This window comes from Nicotiana tomentosiformis, chromosome 4 (genome assembly GCF_000390325.3).
Source record: "Nicotiana tomentosiformis chromosome 4, ASM39032v3, whole genome shotgun sequence".
NCBI classification, from domain to species: domain Eukaryota; kingdom Viridiplantae; phylum Streptophyta; class Magnoliopsida; order Solanales; family Solanaceae; genus Nicotiana; species Nicotiana tomentosiformis.
In genome coordinates this window covers 93,464,488-93,488,243 of record NC_090815.1, presented here as the reverse complement: position 1 = coordinate 93,488,243, position 23,756 = coordinate 93,464,488, and the positions used below count along the sequence as shown (strand labels likewise).

Below are 23,756 nucleotides of genomic sequence, written 5' to 3'. Positions count from 1 at the left end.
AATAGAAAAGTTCAAGAGAACATATAAGGTTGGAGATCTAAATAAAACATAAAAACAAACAGTTTTTGCAATAAACACGTTACACATGGTTCTTAGGATAGAAATGTCATTTTACCTCAAGACCAATTGCCAGCTCGCATACTTCAACCAAAAACAATACAGCCTAAAAAACATGAGATCAAAGGACTCTTCATAATGCTTTTAAGTACTGCATGTTTGAAAAAGAGCTAAACACAATAAACCATGAAAACCCCACGTCCTTTTTCCCTCTTCTGCATCCTTTTCGCCGCCGTTCTCCTCCACCTCCGCCTTGTCCCCTCTTTTGCTCTCCTTGACCCTACCGCATTTTCATCAGTTGCCGTCGTTCCTGATGCTGCTGCTCCCCAACCTCTAAATCCTGGATTTGTCTCCGCTGACACAAACTATATTCGTTCGAGTTGTAAAACCACCATGTATCCTGCTACCTGCTACCATTCACTTAATCACTATGCCACCGCAGTACAACAAGACTCCGCTCGACTAGCTCGTGTAGCCGTCGGAGTAAGCCTAGCCAAAGCCAAGCGCACAGCAGCTTTCTTTTCCAACCTATCCCGCGAAGCTGGCTATGGAGCGCAACCACGAGTTGTAGCTGCACTCCATGATTGCTTCTCGATTTTCGGCGACGCCGTTGACCAAATACGTGATTCATTGAGTCAAATGCGTAGGCTCGGTGGCTCCAGCGAGTCGTTGAGGTTTCAGATGAGTAACGTTCAGACATGGATGAGTGCAGCCTTAACTAATGAGGACACTTGCACCGATGGATTTGAGGATGTTACTGATGACGAGCCAATGAAATTGAATGTCTGTGATCGTGTAGGGAAGGTGAAGGAGGTGACTAGCAACGCTTTGGCTTTGGTAAACAGTTTTGCCAATAAGATATCAACTCCATGAACGATGATCTGTTGAGTTGAAACTTTATTATTGACCACGTTAGATGTTGAGAAGTTTAGGTTGCATTTTTTGCAAAAGTGTGAAAAGTTATTAGTGGTATCATATTAGTACTAGTAAAGTAGGAGAAAAAGAACAAAGAGTTTATGGAATGATTGTGTGTGGATCCTTTTGGTTTTGTGGGCCTCCACTCTAACAAAGTGTTCTTTTTACGAGTTCTAATTTTTAATCTCTTCTACCTTTCTATGATCCTGTATAAACTCAAATTTAGTGTCTGAATCTTTTTTTCTGTTTTGAATTTTAGAATTGGTCATTCATACAACCACAATTGTAAAATGAGTGGTTTGGTCAAACTTGGTTGAGTCAAAATAATGGATCAAATTAAAAAATAGGTTGTGACTCAACTTAAGTTTGTTTGAATGCCAAAATGTGTTGGGTCAACAAGGATAAACAATAGTCATGATCCAAACCATCCAAATGACTCAACCTACATTCCTTTTTTATTGTACTTTGTGGAAAAAATGTAGAAATTGGATTCAACTCGATAGGCTCTGGTTTCGACCCCCTTAATACCCCGACCTAATTGTTTACCCGAAAAATCAGATAACGTTAAATTTATGTATGGTTCTAAAGATACGTGATACCCTTTGATACAAAAATCGTATAGAGATATAGCAATACGAATATTCTTGACTATGAGAATGAGAATAATGAACAGAAAGAATGAGTAAAATGAAGTAAAACAAGCACAAAGAGATATCTTTTGTTCCCGTGTATTCAGTATATCCATAGCTTACAAGGATCCCCTCTTTTATAGTAGAGAGTCACTACTTTATTTATAAAAAATGATAAAACAAAGCATATAGTGGAGGACCCATGATGATTTGTCTTTTCCTCGATTCCCGCCAAGATTCTCTCTCTTGGTGCGGTTGTAACGGCTCTTGTCTGTGAGCCCGATACTGGCTCGAACTCGTTACTGGGTCGAGCCCTTCAGTCTTCGCTTGAGCTCGACCTTCGGGATGGGCGTTGCGCATTTCCGACCTCGAAGTAATGCCTTGTGGATCGATTTGGTCACGGGCTCGATAAGATTATCGAGTCGACTCCTCGAGTAGCCTTCAGACTCGAGGCTCGTTTGTATTGTCTTCGGAGCTCACTCCCAAAATCCCGCTCCGATTTCTTACCACTTGAACTCGATCGAACATAGGAAGGACGAAATCTATTTCGACCATATACAGATAGTTCCCTCGTTTCTCACGAAGGATGCGGTGAGAATCGATATGTTTTTTGGTGGTCCGATCGGGTTATAAGCTGACGTTTTAACAGGGATCGATTATGACGTATGTGATAGCAGTCCCATCGATTTAGTCTTTCAAGGTATTTAATGCTTTTCAGATGGCGGTCGGCCACCTCTGATATTGAACCGTCATGATGCGAGCCTATAAATAACCCTTCCATTTAACATTTACCACTTTTATGCATTCACTCTTCCAAATTTTCTTATCGTTTCTCTCTATTTTGTCGTTTGCAGAGCCATCTACACCAGAGTTTTGGTGTCGTCAATTTTTCACTTTCCTTTGCCTTTCTTCCTCTCATATCAATGGCCAAAACTTCAAAAATTGTACCTCAGAAGGAGAAAGCTTCTTCTTCACGGTCGTCCGGCGACAAGGCGCCGGTGGAGCCGTCCACCTATGACTATGTTCCCGGCCCGTGTAGTATGAAGATCGATTTTAAGGTTGAGAATCCTTCATCTGTTCCGGGTCGATGTGAGCACGTGTCGATGTACATGTGCTCTATAACGGAGGGTCATTTCGAGGCCGTTAGGAAAGACTGCAACTGGGGTTCCGAGGTTGTGTTGCAAATTCCATCCCCCGAAGAGAGCGTCATCACCCATGTGGAGGATTTTTTAAGTGTTTACACTTATTCCTTCACATTGGGTCCCGTCGACCCGGTGATCATTGATTTTTGCAAAAGATATCAGGTCACCCTCGGTCAAATTTATCCCTCTCTATGGCGTATAGTAATCCTACTTCTCTTCTTCTCTATCAAAGCTGGGGGGCTGGATTTTTCCCTGAATCACCTCATACGATTGTATCGGCATCAAATCTTTCGAGGACTAATCAGACTTCATCGTCGGGCATCGAAAGCTTTGAAGTCGAGCATCGACGAAGACAAGGATCGGGGTTGGATGGGCCGTTATATTTGGGTGAGGACTCGTGACCTTATTCCGGAAGAGAAGATGCCGTTCCCCGAGGAATGGAATTTCGACCGTAAGTGGTTCTCATAAGACATTGCTTTTCGTATCTTTTCTCGATTTTTTTTGATGTATTTCTCCAATATACAGCTGCCCCTTGGATGCCACAAGCGGTGCCCGACCTCGAGGATTGGGTTCGGAAGTTAGCCTTGACTTCCTCTTATGCCGAACGCGCTTGGCGTGATTTGGAAAACGGTAGATTGGAGGCCAAAAATCATGGTAAGGTTTTACTTCTCGTTTCCTTTGAAGTGTTCTTTGTGCTCCATTCGTTATCGATTTCCTTTCATGCAGGTGTAACCAAGGATGCCGCTTTGAGGCCTTCGAGCGGTGAAGAAGGGATTAAGTCCCCGGTCCCGAAATCAGGGAAAGATAAGAAGCGAAAAGCTGCCTCTCGGTTAGAGGACCCCAAGCCCAAAAATCAAAGGGTGAGGAGGAAGGCAATTGCTCTTCCGATTGACTCGGTCCAACGACTGAGAGAAGAAGAAGAAGAAGAAGAAGAAGAAGGTGGTGCCTCGGCTTTGGTGATCCGATCTGCGAAAGCTATCGAGGTCACCAGAGCTCCTGAGCCGATGATGGCTGTACCGGTCGGGGTCGCTCCTGGAATCCCGAGTCTTGATCGGAGCCCCCCGAGTGATTCGCTTGGGGCTATGACAGTGGGTCATTCGCCTTCCCTTCCAACCTTTTCTGAGGAGGCGTTAAAGGAAGCTCGAGAATTGAAGACCCCCGATATGGGCGGAGGCTCTAGTGTAGGGGATCCCTTTCGGGATTGCTTTACTGGAGTCGATGATGCCTCCGATATTAGTGACGCTTCTCTTCTACTAGAAGAGGCCCAACGTTTCATTACTCGGGTAATGATTTTACTATACTTGGTTTCTTTGTTCTTTTCCAAACTGGACTTGTGTTCTTTCCCTACTGTGCAGGCCATTAGTAGGTTTCGAGTCGACCTTAGCCAGTGTAAAGTCGAGCTTCAAAAGGTCTCGGAGGAGAGAGACGCCCTGCGGCTTCTTTGCAGCCAAAATGACGAGGCTATAAAGGACCTCCAAGCGGATTTGGCTAAGGCTCGTAAAGAAGAGGCCGAACTCGATAAACAGGTGAGCCTCGTTCTGTTAAAGTATGGGTTTGACTCAACTGTGGAAGTTAGCCCTTCATTGTCTCAGCTGCAGCAAAAGGTTGAAAAGATCGAGTTACTTCGGGAAGAAGTTGATCAAATCAAAGCTGAATGTAATCGGTGGAAGGAGACTATCGACCGCCTGGCTGCGGAAAAAGAAACCATTTTGACCAAGTTATTATCGGCCGATGTTCAGCTTCGAAACGTTAAGCAAAAGTGTTCGGATCAAGCTAAGAGGATCGAGAAGCTTGAAGCACGGCTTGCTGAGGCCAAGGCGGAGGTTTAGTCGTAGAAAGTCTTGGTGGATATGTCCATTGCCGAGTATCGGGCTGATGCTGAGGCTGCTCAGATGGAGGCACGAGAGGCGGCGGATACTGCCGACACTCGAGCACATTGGGTTGCCGAACTTGCTAAATGTAGGTCTCGGAGGGAGACCCTCGAGGAGATACACGCTCGAGGTTTCGACCTTACTGAAGAGATAAAAAAGGCTAAAGAGCTCGAAGCTGAAGCTGAAGCCTTGGCTTCTGATGGCGATGATGATGATGACGGTAGCAAGAGCGGATCCGAGGACGGGGAAGAGCCTGACAGAGAAGCAAACGCCCCTGAGGATGATGAGGAAGCTTAGTTCTTAATATTTTATGTTTGTAATCAATCATGTAGACAATTTTGTATATAGACAACTTGGCCGACTTGTGAAGACTTTATACGTGCCTTACAGATGTTTTCACAAGGATCTTAACAATTTAATCAAATTTGGACTTCTTAGTCTCTATGATTGATTGTTTTTCAGACTCGAAGTGACGTAGCCCTTAGGCTTACTAGTTGAGTCAATGATTTGAACTCGAAGAAATATAACCCGTAGGCGTAATGGTCGAGTGAGTGCTCGCTCGAACTCGAAATGAAAGTAGCCCGTAGGCTTAGTCGTCGAGTGAATGATTCGAACTTTAAGTAATATAGCCCGTAGGCGTAATGGTCGAGTGAGTTCTCTCTCAAACTCGAAATGAAAGTATCAGTAGGCTTAGTCGTCGAGTGAATGATTCGAACTCGAAGTAATGTAGCCTGTAGGCATAATGGTCGAGTGAGTGCTCGCTCTAACTCGTAATGGAAGTAGACCGTACGTTTAGTCGTCGAGTGAATGATTCGAACTCGAAGTAATGTAGCCCGTAGGCGTAATGGTCGAGTGAGTGCTCGCTCAAACTCGTATTGGAAGTAGCCCGTAGGCTTAGTCGTCGAGTGAATGATTCGAACTCGAATTAATATAGCCCGTAGGTGTAATGGTTGAGTGAGTGCTCGCTCGAACTCGAAATAAAAGTAGCCCGTAGGCTTAGTCGTCGAGTGAATGATTCAAACTCGAAGTAATATAGGCTGTAGGCTTAATGGTCGAGTGACTGCTTGATCGAACTCGAAATAAAAGTAGCTCGTAGGCTTAGTCGTCGAGTGAATGATTCGAACTCGAAGTAATATAGCCCGTAGGCGTAATGGTCGAGTGAGTGCTCGCTTGAACTCGAAATAAAAGTAGCCCGTAGGCTTAGTAGTCGAGTGAATGATTCGAACTCGAATTAATATAGCCTGTAGGTGTAATGGTTGAGTGAGTGCTCGCTCGAACTCGAAATAAAAGTAGCCCGTAGGCTTAGTCGTCGAGTGAATGATTCGAACTCGAAGTAATATAGGCTGTAGGCTTAATGGTCGAGTGACTGCTTGCTCGAACTCGAAATAAAAGTAGCTCGTAGGCTTAGTCGTCGAGTGAATGATTCGAACTCGAAGTAATATAGCCCGTAGGCATAATGGTCGAGTGAGTGCTCGCTTGAACTCAAAATAAAAGTAGCCCGTAGGCTTAGTCGTCGAGTGAATGATTCGAACTCGAAGTAATATAGCCCGCATGCATAATGGTCAAGTGAGTGCTCACTCTAACTCGAAATGAAAGTAGCCCGTAGGCTTAGTCGTCGAATGAATGATTCGAACTCGAAGTAATATATCCCGTAGGCGTAATGGTCGAGTGAGTGCTTGCTCGAACTCGAAATAAAGGTAGCCCGTAGGCGTAATGGTCGAGTTTATCTTAATTGTGATTGCATAATAAATCTCCAAATAGAGGAATGTTTCTTGGATATAAGATATCGGTAAAGAGGAGGACTTTCTTTGCAAGTCATTATACATGTGTTCATGTTTCGCGTCTGGGTTTGGGCCAACTACATGAGCATGGTTCGTTTTGACCATTTTGGCTCTTATAACTTTTCCTACTGGAACCCCGTTGTTGCGAAATAACTTTCTTGCATCAGAACTTGATATATTTGAGGGCTAATGCCCCCCAGTATTCGAGGTCGATTGTACAGAGGCCTCAGATACTTGTTGTAAGTGCAGCACGATCATTGGTTGCCTCATTAAAAACCTTGTCGAAAAACCCATTTGGGATAAAACCGGTCTAAGGGAAAAAGAGTGCAACGCGTGCTTTCAAGCGAAGGGTCCATCTTAGTTCTTGTTCGGACTTCTGCAGGGTCAGTTTTGAAATGTAAATGAATATGGAAGGGTCGTACCTTTGCAGTAGTATCGTTTTAGATGTGACACATTCCAACTGCTTGATAGTTGTTTGCCGTTTATAATGCGGAGCCTGTACGATCCCTTTCCGACGTTCTCGAGAACCTGATATGGTCCTTCCCAATTTGGTCCTAGTTTTCCTTCTTTCGGATTTCGGGTATTGATGGTGACTTTTCTTAACACTAAGTCCCCGGGCTTGAAATGACGGAGCTTGGTTCTTTGATTATAATATATTTCGATTCGTTGCTTTTGGGCAGCCAATTGGACGAGAGGAGCTTCTCGTCTTTCGTCCGATAATTCGAGGCTAGTATTCATAGCCTCGTTATTTGATTCTTCCATCGTGAATTGAGATCTGGTACCTGGTTCACCTACTTCGACTGGTATCAATACTTCAGACCCATATACTAAAGAGAATGGGGTCGCCCTCGTACTGGATTTTGACGTTGTCCGATATGCCCAAAGGACTTCGGGCAGGATTTCTCCCTATTTTCCTTTAGCGTCGTTCAACCTCTTCTTTAGGTTTTGAATGATAGTTTTGTTCGTTGATTCGGCCTGTCCGTTCTCACTGGGGTGGTATGGTGTTGATAGTATCCTTCTTATTTTGTGATCTTCGAAAAATTTTGTTACTTTGCTGCCAACAAATTGTTTCCCATTGTCACATACTATTTCGGTGGGTATCCAGAATCGGCATACGATATGATCCCAAATAAAGTCTATAACTTCTTTCTCTCTTATTTTGTCAAACTCCTGCGCTTCAACCCATTTAGAAAAATAGTCAGTCATAAATAAAATGAATTTGGCTTTATCTGGGGTCGATGGTAGAGGGACAGCGATATCCATTCCCCATTTCATGAACGGCCATAGGGATAGGACTGAGTGAAGTTGCTCTCTAGGTTGATGGATCATTGGCACAAACCTTTGACATTTGTCACATTTACGAACAAATTCCTTCGCATCTTTGCCCATATCGGTCCAATAATACCCTGCTCTGATTATTTTTCGAACTAATGTATCGGCACCAGAGTGATTCCCACAAGTGCCCTCGTGCACTTCCCGTAGGATGTAATCGATACCTCCCGGACCCAAGCATACCGCCAGCGGTCCATCGAATGTCCTTCGATATAGCGTTCCATCCGAAGCCAACGTGAATCGAGCAGCTTTAGTTCGTATGGCCCTAGAGTCTTTAGGGTCCGATGGGAGCTTTCCGCTCTTTAAGTATTCAATAAACTTATTTCTCCAATCCTAGGTTAAGCTTGTAGAATTTATCTCGGCGTGATCTCGAGAGTTGCACGACAGTCCCCGAGCTCAAGTCACCTTCCTCGATCGACGATCCCAAATTTGCAAGTGCATCTGCTTTATTATTTTGTTCTCGTGGAACATGCCGTAAAGTCCATTGTTTGAAATGGTGCAAAGTGACAAGCAGTTTTTCTAAATACCTTTGCATTCTACCTTCTCGAACTTCGAAGGTTTTGTTTACTTGACTCACCACTAGCAAAGAGTCACATTTGGCTTCAATGACTTCTGCTCCCAAGTTTTTAGCTAGCTCGAGACCTGCAATCATGGCTTCATACTCGGCCTCGTTGTTAGTCAATCCGGTAGTTTTAATAGATTGCCTAATAGTGTTACCCATGGGTGGTTTCAAAACTATGCCTATCCCGGATCCTTACACGTTCGAAGCCCCATCCGTAAAAAGGTTCCATACCCCCGATGATGTACCCGATTTCAACAGGAGTTCTTTTTCAACTTCGGGTACGAGGGTTGGCGTGAAATCGGCTACGAAGTCTGCTAAAATTTGAGACTTGATGGCCGTATGAGGTTGATATTCGATATCGTACCCACTGAGTTCGATGGCCCATTTGGCCAATCGGCCTGATAGTTCGGGTTTGTGCAAAATATTACGAAGTGGATAAGTGGTTAATACACATATGGGGTGACATTGAAAGTACGGTCTTAACTTTCTAGAGGCGCTTATCAGTGCAAATGCCAATTTTTCTAGGTGCAGATATCTAGTTTCCGCTTCTCCTAAGGTCCGACTTATATAATAAACGGGAAATTGCGTACCTTGCTCTTCTCGAACTAGGACACCGCTTACGGCGATTTTCGATATTGCCAAGTACAAGCAAAACTTTTCGTTTGTTTTTGGAGTGTGAAATAGTGGTGGGCTCGATAGATATCGTTTCAGTTCCTCTAATGCTTGTTGGAATTCCGGGGTCCAAGCGAAATCGTTCTTCTTTCTGAGTAGAGAGAAAAATTTGTGACTTCGATCTGATGATCTCGAAATGAATCGGCCTAAGGTTGCAATCCGTCCCGTTAGCCTTTGTACAGCTTTCACGTTGTACACGATGGTGATGTCTTCGATGGCCTTGATTTTATCGGGGTTAATCTCGATTCCCCGATTTGACACCATGAAGCCGAGGAACTTGCCCGAACCGACCCCGAAAGCACATATTTCGGGGTTGAGCTTCATGTTGTATTTTCTCAAAATCTCGAACGTTTCCTGCAAATGGGTCAAATGGTCCTCTGCGCGCAGGGACTTAACTAGCATGTTATCAATATAAACTTCCATTGATTTACCTATTTGTTCTTCGAATATTTTATTTACTAGGCGTTGGTAAGTAGCCCCCGCATTTTTTAGCCCCAAGGGCATCACATTATAACAATATGTTCCATATTTTGTGACAAATAAAGTCTTTTCCTGGTCATCCGGGTTCATATGGATTTGATTATACCCGGAATAGGCATCGAGAAAAGTGAGGATCTAGTGGCCGGCCGTGGCATCGATCATGCGATCGATGTTGGGCAGCGGAAAGGAATCTTTGGGGCATGCTTTGTTCAAATCCTTATAATCCACACACATTCTAAGTTTGTTCCCCTTTTTTAGGCAATACAACTATATTGGCTAACCATTCGGGATATTTCACCTCCCGAATAGACCATATCTTTAGAAGTTTGGTTACCTCATCCTTTATGAATGCGTGCTTTTCCTCGGACTGGGGTCTTCTCTTTTGCTTCACTGGTCTGAACCTAGGGTCCAAGCTTAGCTGATGCATTGTTATGTCCCGTGGGATCCCTGTTATATCTAAATGGGACCAGGTAAAACAATCAATGTTATCGATAAGAAATTGAACAAGTTTCTTCCTGAGTTCGGGGCTCAACCCCGTTCCCAAGTATACCTTTCGCTTGGGCCAGTGCTCGATTAGTGTGACTTGCTCTAGTTCCTCAATTGTTGATTTGGTGGCGTCGGAATCATCGGGAATCATGAAAGATTGAGGGACCCTTTGATCATCATCTTCTTCAATCTTCTGGTTATCTGGCTGGGTCGAAGCCGACATCTGTGATTGCTATTTGGTGTCCCGTTCTCCTTCTGAGCCCGATCCCTTTATCGGCGAAGGCGAGGATATTGATTTCGCTTCCTCGACGGCGAACATTTCTTTTGCGGCCGGTTGTTCTCCATACACTGTTTTGACACCTCTCGATGTTGGGAATTTGAGGACCTGGTGTAGGGTCGAAGGTACAGCTCTCATGTTGTGGATCCACGGCCTTCCGAAAAGGGCGTTGTATCTCACATCGCCTTTGATCACGTGAAACTTTGTTTCTTGGATGGTTCCGACCACGTTTATTGGTAGGATTATCTCGCCTTTGGTGGTTTCACATGACATATTGAATCCGTTTAGAACCAGAGTTGCGGGTACGATCTGGTCCTGCAGGCCGAGCTGTTCTACGACCTTCAATCTGATGATGTTGGCCGAGCTACCTCGATCGATTAACACACGCTTAATTTTAGTTTTATTCAGGAGTACGGATATTACCAGTGCATCGTTATGAGGTTGGATGACTCCTTTTGCATCTTCCTCATCGAAGGACAAAGTCCCTATGGGTGCATAATCTTGAGTCCGAGATCGCTTTTCCCTTACAATCGATGTTTTAGTGCATTTAAGCATTGGTCCCTAAGAGGCATCGGCGCCGCCGATGATCATGTGAATGATGTATTGCGGTTCTTCTTGCTCGTTTTGCTTGCCGAAGTCCCTGTTTTTAAAATGATTCTTCGCCCTATCACTCAGAAATTTCCGAAGGTGCCCTTTGTTAAATAAGCGGGTTACTTCCTCTCTTAGTTTCCTGCAATCTTCCGTTCCGTGACCATGGGTGCCATGATATTCGCACATTTGATTGGGATTCCTTTGGGCAGGATCGGTCTGCATGGGTCGAGGCCACTTAGTGTCTTTGATGCGTCCGATAGCCGACACGATGGCGGATGCACCAACGCTAAAGTTATACTCTGATAACCGAGGTGCTTCTATAGGATCGACATATTTATCAAAGCCGCTCTTGCTCATAACTCCCCGAGAATTTTTTCCCTCGATCAATCCTTCGATTGTTTCGCACTGTATTGCGTGTTGAACCGTTGTTCATCCGATCTGTGACGTACGATTGATATCGGTCTCTGTTTGACCTTTGTTCTTTGCCGATCTCCCTTTGGTTTTTAGTAGCTGTCCTGTTCTGATGCATGGGTCCATACGGAGCTCCCAACTAATCATCTTTGACCCTAATTTTCGATTGATATCGGTTGTGTATATCTGCCCAAGTTATTGCTGGATACTCGATCAAATTTTGCTTCAACCGACATGATGCTGTCGAACTTAGCTCGTTCAACCCTTGGGTGAAAGCTTGTACGGCCCAATCGTCTGTGACCGGTGGCAATTCCATGCGTTCCATTTGAAATCGGGATACGAATTCCCTCAGCATTTCATTACCCCTTTGCTTTACTTTGAAGAGGTTTCATTTCCTTGCTGCAACCTTTATGGAACCAACATGTGCCTTTACGAACGAATCTGCTAACCTGGCAAAAGAATCTATGGAATTTGGCGGTAAATTATGATACCAGATCATTGCTCCCTTCGAGAGGGTCTCCCCGAACTTTTTCAACAAGGATTCCATCTCATCGTCCTCCAAATCGTTACTTTTGATGGCACATGTGTAAGAGGTGACGTGTTCGTTAGGATCGGTCGTATCGTTATATTTCGGAATTTCGGGCATACGGAATTTTTTTGTTGATTGGTTTTGGGGACGCACTCGAGGGAAAAGGCTTTTGTATGAATTTTTTTGAATCAAGCCCTTTTATCATCGGTGGAGCTCCCAGGATTTGATCGACCCTGGCATTGTATGTTTCCACTCTTTTGTCATTGGCTTCGACTCGTTTTGTGAGTTCCTCGAGCAATTTAGTAATTTCGGGAGTGGTCCCCGATTCTTGCTCGTTTGATTTCACTATGGCGGGCTCCAATCTGGGGTGATTTCTCGAAGTGGATTGGGTCCGGCCTGCTTTGTATATGAGTTTGGCTCTGTAACTGGGCTATCGCTACTTGTTGGGCTTGTAGCATCTCGAAGATCATACGTAAGCTGGCTTCGATTTTCCCCGTGTTATGGGTGTCTCGGGCTACGGATAGAGTACCGCCTTGAATATTTTTTTCCCGTTCGGAGCGCTGATTCGCCTCTAGAGCTATTTGTGAGTTGACATCCAATGGTACTTCGGCTCGAATTTTAGGTACTTCGATTTGAGCCTCAGTGCCATCGTCAAGTGGCCTTCCGCCCCCGGATGCCAAGTTGTTGGTTTCATCTAGAAGGCCGGCATCGTGGTCGATAGGTAAAGCCATTGCTGATTTGAAGTTGTAAACTAGTGTGTATTGCAGATTTATATCAAACAATCACTGTTATCCTTAGCCCCATTGTGGGCGCCAAACTGTTTACTCGAAAAATCAGATAACGTTAAATTTATGTATGGTTCTAAGGATACGTGATACCCTTTGATATAAATCGTATAGAGAGATAGCAATACGAATATTCTTGACTATGAGAATGAGAATAATGAACAGAAAGAATGAGTAAAATGAAGTAAAACAAGCACAAGGAGATATCTTTTGTTCCCGTGTATTCAGTATATCCATAGCTTACAAGGATCCCCTCTTTTATAGTAGAGGGTCACTACTTTATTTATAAAAAATGATAAAATAAAGCATATAGTGGAGGACCCATGATGATTTGTCTTTTCCTCGATTCCCGCCAAGATTCTCTCTCTTGGTGCGGTTGTAACGACTCTTGTTTGTGAGCCCGATAGTGGCTCGAACTCGTTACTGGGTCAAGCCCTTTGGTCTTTGCTTGAGCTCGACCTTCGGGATGGGCGTCGTACATTTCCGACCTCGAAGCAATGCCTTGTATATCGATTTGGTCACTGGCTCGATAAGATTATCGAGCCGACTCCTCGAGCAGCCTTCAGACTTGAGGCTCGTTTGTACTGTCTTCGGAGCTCACTCCCAGAATCCCACTCCGATTTCTTACCATTTGAACTCGATCGAACATAGGAAGGCCGAAATCTATTACGACCATATACATTAATAAAAGTTCCTAACAGCATTTTACCAACGTTCTATTAGTTTCTATGCAGGAAGATAACACCTAGATGGTTGGATATGGATGGCCATCAATTTGGATAATAGAAAGCAATTGGGAGAGAAAAAAAAAATAGAAAATACATGCACCGATTTCTATTTTCTATTAGAGTCCATGTAGTTGTATTAGAGTTCGATACCTCAAGTTTATGTTAGAGGGAGGCTGTTTAAGGTTTACACTTTACAGGGAGGGAATGTATTAGAGTTGGATACTTTCAAGTTTATTTTTAATTTGGAAATTTTATTAGGACAAAATGTGAAGCACATTGAAAATAATTATGTGTATGATTGATATTATGTATACACTTAATCAGGCTTAATATGTGGATAATTGTAAATATTAATTGTAAAGTCCCATATTTTTACATTGTTAAAATAGCTTATTTCGGGTTTAATAACGTAACTTAATAATCTCATAGTACATGGACCAGCAACATAAGGACGGAAAAATAATTAGAATAGAGTACCAAGAATAAGATAAGTTTCAATGCATTAGGTATCAATCACATCCCATTCTGATTTGGAGCGTGACATTAATACTGAAGAATTTTTATACAAATTAGTTTGAGATAAATTGTTTCTTGCATTAATTCTTACCAAATATAGTGATGGAATTATGGCCAAAATATTTGAAAAAATAATTCAAAATTATACAACAAAGATACAGCAAAAAAAATTATTGTAAAAGCTTTTCACAAGATAAATAGTTTATTTATTGCAATGGATTGGCGACGGTTTTTCAATCGCGATGTTAATATAACTAGTTGTGAACAATAAATTAGTGTCAAGAAAATAATCAAGACTACAAAATATTATAACAAAAATTATATTTTATTTCAAATATTGTAAATGTTACAGTCTATTCCTCTATTCTTTCTTTCTAGAATATAAAATAATTTTAAGGGCCTTTGAACTTTATCTTGAATCTATATGTTGTCACGAGCGATAATCTTGAACTCAATGAATAGATAATTTGGACTCCTTGAATCTTGATTTATTCACCGTTCTTGATCCTGAGCTTGATCTCTGAAGTGCCGTATTCGGTGTTCATTCTTGCATTTTAATTAAGTACTTTTTTTTCTTTCTCTTTTGTTTATTCGCACAAAATTTTTAAAGACTCATTAAATTCCTTTTATTATTTTATCACCGTAAATTTTAATCCAATTAAATTAAGTGTGTATATAAAACTAGTAACAATGGATGTAGCATACAGTTAATGAGTATTGATTGATCCCAATTTTTTCAACGCAAAGTATAAATATTTATAAATTGTAAAAGGTTTTTATTTAAAAATAATAATTTTGAATCCATAATTTTAAAAGTACAATGGATTCAATGGCAAGAATCTAAAGGTTGAGCCCATAAAATTTATATCCTATAACTACCTCTTCATAATAGTGCATTTATCTTTTCGAAATCCTGGATCCGCCCCTATTCTTAACAATCTCTAATGTAAATATAAAAAAATATATTAATTGGAATTATATTTGTCCAATATGACATAGTATTATTTTAAATTGGTAAAAACAATGAAAGACAAATATATACCACTAGTTTTCAAAGATAATAAAAACTTGTTGGCCTAAGTGAATGTTGGTTTTGAAGATTGACAAAGGAAGCTCAGGCATGAACCAGGTCCATCCCTTGTGTGCATAGACACAGGCAGATTCGAGCATGTGGGATGCACGTGAAGGAGATAAGCTTAATTTGGTCTAATTAGTATCTCCTGATCGAAAATGGTTGCATAACTGATAAGGAGAAGGACTCCTTAATCAAAGAGAACACTATCCAAGATAAGGGAGGAGTTAGAGGTTGAGATCAACTAGAACTCTTCCACCAAGGAAGAGTAGCATTAGAACTCTAGTTATTTCTTCATATACTAACTCTATATATTACCGGATATTCTCATTCTACAAGTAACGCACAAAAGTAGAAGTTAAACGTAAATTGAGAGCAAAATAGCAAGGCATTTTGCAAGCAGTTCGTGTGTGATTCAAGTGTGCAAACCTGAAGCTACATGAACCAGATAGAAGAACCAGCTCCAAGTGTCTGCCTTTTATTCTAGTTCAATTGTAGTAGGTATTTTCATAGTGTACCTTTCAGCTTTATCTAGAGCCAATTGTAATAGGTACTCAGCGTATTCAAGTTAGAGTTAACTTGAAGTTATCGCAGCAGTTAGAGGCTGGTCGCCACAACGGGATTAGAGTTAATCCTAGGTTTACAAAAGTATTTTGTAAATGCAGCTTTTGGCTCAGTGATTTAGTGGAGAGTTTGGGAAAATCCTACCGGGAAGTAGATTGTGGTTTTTTCACCTTTTGAGCCAGGTATTTTTTACGTAAAATACTTGTGTTCTTTACTTTTTGCATTTACTGTTTCAGCAATAGTAGGTTAAGAAACATATAGAAGAACCCGGTCCTTCCATAATTAATTTAAGCAAAAAATTGAACACCACACAAATCACCCCCTCCCCCCCCTCTTGTGTGGTATTGAAGTTAAAATATAAATTGGTATCAGAGCGGGTTATCCTTGAAGAGGCTAACACCCTAGGAGAAGATCAAGATGAGTACACCACCTGGAAACTAGGGAGGGCAATCCATTGCTAAACCACCACTCTTCAACGACCAGTATTACTCTTGGTGGAAAAATATGATGAGAGATCACATCATAGGAGAAGACTATGAGCTATGGAACATTGTCATAAATGGTCCACTGGCTACCATGAAGATAAATGTCTAAGGAGAAGAGGTGCCAAAAACAAGAGCTTACTGCACTGTTGACGACTTGAGGAAATGGGAGAAGAATGCTAAAGCCAAAAAATGATTTGTTTGTGGACTCGCTCCAGATGGGTACAGTAGAATCCAAAGTTGTACCACTACTAAGGAAATCTGGGACACTTTGCAAGTGGCCTATGAAGGAACACCTCAAGTGAAGAGGTCCAGAGGAACACTACTATATTCTCAACATGAGAATTTCACCATGAAGGAAGGGGAAACCATCCGAGAGATGTATACAAGGTTCACCACACTGATAAATGAACTTAAGTCTTTTGGAAGGATTATTTCTGAAGAAGACATAGTTGAGAAGATTTTGACAAGGATTCTGCCAGTTACTTGGGAGAGCAAAATCACTGCCATTCAGGAATCAAAGAACATTGTCACTCTTAGGTTAGATGAGCTAATTGGAAATCTCACTGCTTTTGAACTTAGAAGGAAAACCATGAAGATGGATGTACCCAAGAAGGAAAGGAGCCTAACACTCAAAATCATTGAAGGTTTTGATCTAAAGGAAGATGAAATGGATATGATCACAAAGGACTTCAAGAAGTACCTAATGAGAGGAAAGTGTTCTTCAAGAAGTGGAGGCTACAACAAACCAAGGGATACTAAAAAACAGACCAATGAGGGCTGCTACAAGTGTGGAAAAATTGATCATCACATCAAAAACTTCCCTCAATGGGAAATTGAATGGAAGAAGGAAAGAGCTAAATGAAGAAATAGAAAGAAGGAACAAGTTCATCCCAAGAAGAACAAAGGATCTGTTACACCCTATATTTTCGTACGTAAAAATGCATCGTAAGAAAACTAATGTAGGACCAAAAATGAGATAATATTTAAAAGTATATAAAGTAATTTAATCATGTTACCTCTGAGGTTACAAATATTGAAGATCATGAACAACAAGTACAAAGAGGGTTGCACAGTTCAGAAGCTAAAGCAATTGAAGAAAATAATGTTTCGTCGAAAGTCGACAAGTTGGGAATGTTATAATATATACCTTTGGGGTGAGACTAGGGTTCTTAACATGATAAGGAGATTATGTTATGATTTATATTAGTCGTATGACATCCGTGTGTTATGTTTTGAAGTCAAGCGAGTTGTGGAACAAAAGTCGATGAAAGTCATCACAAGTTACATTCATAAGTTTTACTGAAACTTTGGGTCAAATGTAACTACGATTTTCTCCCAATATACTTAGAGTTATGGGGTGTTCCACCCATCAAATTAAACATCTATGAGTCTATTTTCCAACGCATTAACCCGTTTGTCAATACGACATTAGAGTAGAAAGATATGGGCATTTGTGCGATACTACGCAAGCTGCTAGGTGACAAGTAGGTGTGTCACCTACTTGCTTAAATGTGAGCCCAAAAAAATGGGCCATTTCGGGTCGTCCAAAGAGGCCTTTTAAGGGCCTATTTTCTTCATATATTAGACTTAAAATAGAGCATAATAACCAGACATAAGCTCTGCAAGAATCCTCCCAAAAATTTCCCACAAACCCTAATTAATTTTCTCTCCCTTTCAAGTTCCAATTGGAGGTAAAACCTAGAGTTTGAAGAACCAAGATAAGAGCTGAGTTATCCAACAAATAAGGTGAGTTTACTGCTCTCTTTCATCCAATTTTTCTTCTGTAAATTCATGGTAAGTCGTTCTATACTTGTAAGAACTCACGGGACGGTGATCGGAAGCCGTGAGTTCGAGTTATTCACTTGTAGCGGACTGTTTTGTGGACTGTTTTGTGTTGCTGTTGGGCTGCGTGTTTTACTACTATTTTGTGGAGTTTTGGAGGAGGAAGGGGGTTTATAAACACCATATAAATGTAGGGTGGTTGGCTGGTCGTTCGTCATAACATTTTCGGGTCGTTTGACACTACTACGGTGGTCATTTTATGTACGAAGAGATTGGGGTGTGTTGGGCTGTTTTGTAGTATTTGATGGTGTATATAGGGCTGAAAAATGATGTATATATGTTGTTATTGTTCTGTTCTTGTATTGTTGGTGTTATCTTGAATTTGGAGGAAGTAAGGATTATAGGGGAGATGCTGCCCGTTTTAATACAAAATAAGTTTGTCGTTCGTTGTGCGATAGTTGTACCTTTCGTAACTTAACGATAGTATTATTATCATTCTTGTAGATTAAGGTGCGAAGAGGTGAGTTCAACTTGGTGATTGGAAAGATTGTGATAAGGTATGTTAAGGCTAAGCCTTCCTTCATTTTGGCATGATCTCGTAGCTACATGTGTTAGTAATGAGACAAAAAGAGAAGTTCATATTCATGAATTTATTCACACTATTCTAGTCTCATAAGTTACAATATTATTCCTTATCGAGACTCTATATTCAATTTTAGTATTGTCTTCTTCCAGTCAAGAGAGCAGCAAGCCTATATATACAGTATTACAGTATTTTCATTACCATCGAGCTATAATCGATGGGCAGGCCCCTATTGGGCAACCTCTGATCAGATGGAAAGTTATATACCGAGCCTACTGTGGCCGAGCGCCTATGAGCGAGCCCAGCATGGTCGAGATACATAGCCTAGTATGGCCGAGCGCCTATGAGCGAGCCTACTATGGCAGAGCAGTTATATATACCGAGCCTTATAAGGCCGTACAATTATTTTACTTACTATATTGAAGGAGTTGAGTCAGTATCAGCAGGTAAGTATATCTCCAGATCATCTTTGACTCCCAGTTACTTCCAGTTATTATATTATCAGTTCAGTTTCGATTTTCAGTTATGTTATTGCCTTACATACTCGGTACATTATTTCGTACTGACGTTCCTTTTTCGGGGATGCTGCATTTCATGCATGCAGGTTCAGATAGACAGACGAGTAGACCTCCTCAGTAGGTGTTTTCAGAGTTTAGCCTGATCGGTAAGCTCCACAACCTTCGGAGTTATCGGGTCTAGGTTTTTGTGTGCATCTTATGTATGTATTTATATATATAATATGGGTAGGTCGGGGCCCTGTTCCGATCACAATATATCTATCAGTAGAGGCTTGTAGACATATCCTGTTGGTTAGTGCAGTATGTTGGGTTTGTAGGCCTGGTATGTATATTTGATGGTTTGTCAGCTGTAGTAGCTATGACGGCCTTGTCGGCCTAGCTTTATATTGATGTTTAGTTAGCGCTAGTTTCCATTCAGTTTTATATTTTGCTTCGCAAATTGTCTTGCAAGGTGGCCCCATGGCCAAAGTATGACATTATATGTTCAGAGTCCCTTAGTCGCAATTTGGTACGCCAGGTTAGGTGAGGCACCGGGTGCTTGTCTCGCTCCTAGGTTCGGGGCGTGACAGGATCAACAAAGGCTATGGTTGCTGCTTGGGGAGAAAGCTCAGATGAGGACTTAGATGATGAAGATGGAGATGAACAAGCACTTATGGCAATTGGAGAATTCGATGAGGAATATGAAGTAAGTATAATCCATCTAAAAGACAAGATTAAGTTTTTGTCTAAAGAAAGGCTATATGAGTTACTTCTAGATTTCATTGATGAATCTGAGGATATAAACAATGAAAAGGAACAACTATCTAAGGAATGTGTGATTTTAAAAGTAAAGTGTAAGAACGTGGAACTTAGAGTTAGTGAGACTGTAAGTGAAAATGCATTTGAATCAAATGTTCTAGAACTTAGATCTGAAAACCTAAAACTGAAATTAGGAACAAGTAAGAAGATAACTGATTGCACACAACTCACTCTAGAAGAAAATGTAGGTAAACTAAAAGATGATTTGTATAAGAAGGATAGGCAGGTAATAATTTTGACAGATGATCTAGGCAAGGTCAAGCATGAACTAGGCAGAACTTGTAAATGGAACAGGTCCTCCGATGTACTGGCATGGCTACAGGAACATCATAGTAGCAATTGAAGAGGAATTGGCTTTGGGAATCTGCCACCTAAATGGGATCCCAAAAGCAAGTATCTCACACTTCCTGCGAACAAAATTTGCACACACTGTGGTTGCCAGGTTGGGCTAAAAAAAGTTTGTTCAAGGGAAAAATAGGTTGCCAGGTTGGGCTAAAAAAATTGATTCATCCTTTTGCCTATAGAAAGGGTCTCAAACTAGTTTAGGTTCCTAAGACTAACCCCTGATTTCCTTTTGCAGGTCCAAGTGAATGGGAGTAGCCAAATATAGTACATGGATAGTGGCTGCTCAAAGCACATGACAAGAAGCAAGAACCAGTTCCTTTCACTTGAGGACCTCAAATGAGGTAATGTCTTCTTTGGTAATGGGAAGAAATGTGAGATCATTGCGGCTGATAAGGTAGGTAGGACTGACTCTCACTCGATTGAGAATGTCTATTTGATAGACGGCCTAAAATACAGTCTAATTAGTGTATCACAACTGTGTGATAGCGGTATCTTGGTAGCATTCACCTCTACTAAATGCTTTGTGATTAATCTTATCACTGACAAGATTGTTTTGCAGGGAAAAAGAGTGAACAATATATATATATATATATTGTAGATCTGTCCACACTGTCAGAAAATGAACACACTTACTTAAGTATGTTGGACAATGATCCCCTCCTTTGGCACAAGAGACTTGGACATGAAAATCTGAGTCAACTCAACAAATTAGTCTCCAAGGACTTGGTGATAGGACTGCCTAACATCAAGTTCAAGGAAGACAAAGTTTGTGAAGCTTGTGCAAGGGGTAAGTAGGTAAGATCCTCCTTTAAATGCAAGAAAGTGGTAAGTACCACCAGAACGATGGAACTGGTCCATATGGATCTCTGTGGTCTAATGAGAACATTAAGCAGAGGTGGTAAAAGATACGTGATGGTGCTTGTTAATGATTACTCTAGTTTTACTTGGACATTATTTTTAGCATCTAAAGATGAAGCATTTGACATGTTCACTTCTTTTGTTAGAAAAACTCAGAAACAACAAGGTAATCAACTTGCATTAATTAGGTCTGATCATGGCACTGAATTTGAAAATACTAAATTTGCTGAATTTTGTGACGAGCATGGCATATATCATAATTTTTCTGCTCCTAGGACTCCACAACAAAATAGAGTAGTTGAAAGAAAGAATAAGACATTGAAGATATGGCTAGGACTATGCTTCTTTCTAGTAAACTTCCCCATAACTTCTGGGCAGAAGCTGTAAATACTGCATGTTACATCATAAATAGGTGCATGACTAGACCTCTTATTTAGAAGACTCTCTATGAGTCACTTAAAGGGAGAAAACTAAATATATCCCATCTTAGGGCATTAGGATGCAAGTTCTTTGTGCACAACAATGGTAAAGACTCCTTAAGCAAGTTTGATTCCAGAAGTGATGTGGGAGTATTCTTGGGATATTATTCACATAGTAAATCTTATAAGGTCTATAACAAAAGAACTATGTGTGTTGAAGAAAGTATTCATGTGGTTTTTGATGAAACTAACATTCTTTTTGAGAGACATGAACATGATGATGAAGCAATTGGGCTGGTAAGAAACTCAAATGAAACGACAACCCAGACTGAAGTTGCGTAAGAGGAAGGAATAGGTTCTTCCACCCAGGGCAACATGACAGGGGGAATAGAACAAAGAGGAAATGATTCTCAAACCTCAAGGGAACATGTCCATGAATCTGTTCCACAACAACAAAGTATTGTAGGAACATCAAAGGGAAACCAGTTGGTTGTAAAATCTTACAAGTATCAAAGTTCTCATCCCATTGAGAACATAATCGCTGATCCAACCTCTGGAATCAAAACCAAATCTTCATTAAAAAAAAATCTTTGTGCTTTTGATGCCTTCTTATCTCTTATTGAACCTAAAAATGTTGTTGAAGCTTTGCAGGATGCAGACTGGGTAAATACAATGCAGGATTAACTCAAACAATTTGAAAGGAGTCAAGTTTGGTATCTGGTACCAAGACCCTTGGACAAATCAGTAATTGGCACAAAATGGGTCTTCAGAAATAAGCTTGATGAGGATGGAACAGTTACAAGGAACAAGGCAAGATTGGTGGTTCAAGGATATAGCCAAGAGGAGGGAATAAACTATGATGAAACTTTTGCTCCAGTTGCAAGGTTGGAAGCAATAAGACTCCTCATAGCCTTTGCTGCTCACATGGAATTCACCCTTCATCAGATAGATGTCAAGAGTGCCTTCTTCAATGGCTATATAAAGGAAGAAGTATTTGTCAAGCAACCTTCGGGGTTTGAAAGCAAGGAGAGTCCTGATCATGTGTACAAACTTGACAAAGCACTTTATGGGCTCAAGCAGGCGCCAAGAGCATGGTATGGAAGATTATCAAAGTTTTTGCTTGAGCATGACTACAAGAGAGGTAAAATTGACAATACTTTGTTCTTGCAAGAAAAAGGTAAAGATCTCTTGGTAGTTCAGATATATGTTGATGATATAATCTTTGGAGCAACTACTGATAAGTTAAGTAAAGAATTTGCTAAACTAATGGGGACTGAATTTGAAATGAGCATGATGGGTGAGCTTAATTTCTTTTTAGGCTTACAAATTAAACAAAATTCAAATGGAACTATGATCCATAAGCAGAAGTATGTAAAAGAGTTGCTTAAAAGGTTTAAAATGGAAGACTCCAAAGAAATTGACACTCCTATTGCAACAACTACAAAGTTAGATATAGATGAACCTGGTTCATTTGTTGATCATAAATTGTATAGGGGAATGATTGGCTCATTGTTGCATCTCACTACTAGTAGACCTGACATTGTTTTCAGTGTAGACCTTTGTACAAGATTTCAGGCAAATCCGAAGGAGTCTCACTTGACTGTTGTCAAGAGAATTTTGAGATATCTAAAAGGAACCACTGATCTTTGTCTTTGGTATCCAAAAGGTAGTAATTTCAATCTTGTGGGATATGCTGATGCTGATTATGCAGGTTTTCTTGTGGATAGAAAGAGCACCTCAGGTATGGCACACTTTCTTGGCTCATGTCTTGTGTCTTGGGCCACTAAAAAGCAAAATTCAGTGGCCTTATCTACTGCTGAAGCTGAGTATGTTGCTACTGCTTCATGTTGTCGATCAAACAACAATTAATGGACTTTGGAATTAATGTTGGTTGTATCCCTATTTTTGGGATAACACTAGTGCAATTAGTATGACCAAGAACCCGGTTCATCACAAGAGAACTAAGCACATAGATGTTAGGCATCACTTTTTGAGGGATAACTATGTAAAAAAAAGGTTGATCATTGTGGAATTTTGTGTTACTGACAAGCAAATAACTGACATCTTCACAAAAGCCCTAAGTAGAGATCACTTTGAAAGGAACATGTTAGAATTAGGGATGATTAAGATCACCTAACATGACCAGTTCAGAATTCACAACGAGAAAACAAAAATTATTGAATATATATATATATATATATATATATATATATATATATATAATTTGGTTAGAAAATCTGAAAATTGTGTAAATAACTCGATTAATTTTTGCTCAGTCTCATACTGTAAATAGTATACTCTTGTGCCATGTGTTAAAATGACTTATTTATCTCTAATGATATTTTCTCTATTTTGGCAAATTTAGACTTACACAAGAGAATTCTCAGTGAAGAACCTGGTTCATCAAGATTACTCGGTATATTTTCTACACTCTGCATAATTTGAAATAGTAATATTTGGATCATGAGCAGAGTCCTACCTAATTCCAAACTCCTTTTGGACTTATCCATTACAAGTGAACCAGTTCCGTTCAAAAGAGTCCCAACCGAATTGAAGTACCTAGATACT

The 23,756-nt window shown here is 40.7% G+C and overlaps 3 protein-coding genes across 3 annotated transcripts; all 3 read left to right on the top strand.

The window, feature by feature from the left end:
• Nucleotides 1–19: 19 nt before the first annotated feature.
• On the top strand, nucleotides 20–1,149 carry LOC104091975 (21 kDa protein-like). Its single transcript, XM_009597427.4, has one exon. It carries the CDS (start codon nucleotides 244–246, stop codon nucleotides 928–930), a length of 687 nt encoding a protein of 228 aa, XP_009595722.1. The 5' UTR covers nucleotides 20–243; the 3' UTR covers nucleotides 931–1,149.
• Nucleotides 1,150–3,750: 2,601 nt separating this feature from the next.
• Nucleotides 3,751–16,747, top strand: LOC138910153 (uncharacterized). Its single transcript, XM_070201376.1, has 3 exons — nucleotides 3,751–3,756; nucleotides 4,099–4,566; nucleotides 16,397–16,747. Exons 1-3 carry the CDS (start codon nucleotides 3,751–3,753, stop codon nucleotides 16,745–16,747), a joined length of 825 nt encoding a protein of 274 aa, XP_070057477.1.
• A 5,707-nt stretch (nucleotides 16,748–22,454) lies between these two features.
• LOC138910152 (secreted RxLR effector protein 161-like) lies at nucleotides 22,455–23,057 on the top strand. The gene has a single exon (XM_070201375.1). The coding sequence runs from the start codon at nucleotides 22,455–22,457 to the stop codon at nucleotides 23,055–23,057; it is 603 nt and encodes a 200-aa protein (XP_070057476.1).
• The last annotated feature ends 699 nt before the right edge of the window (nucleotides 23,058–23,756 follow it).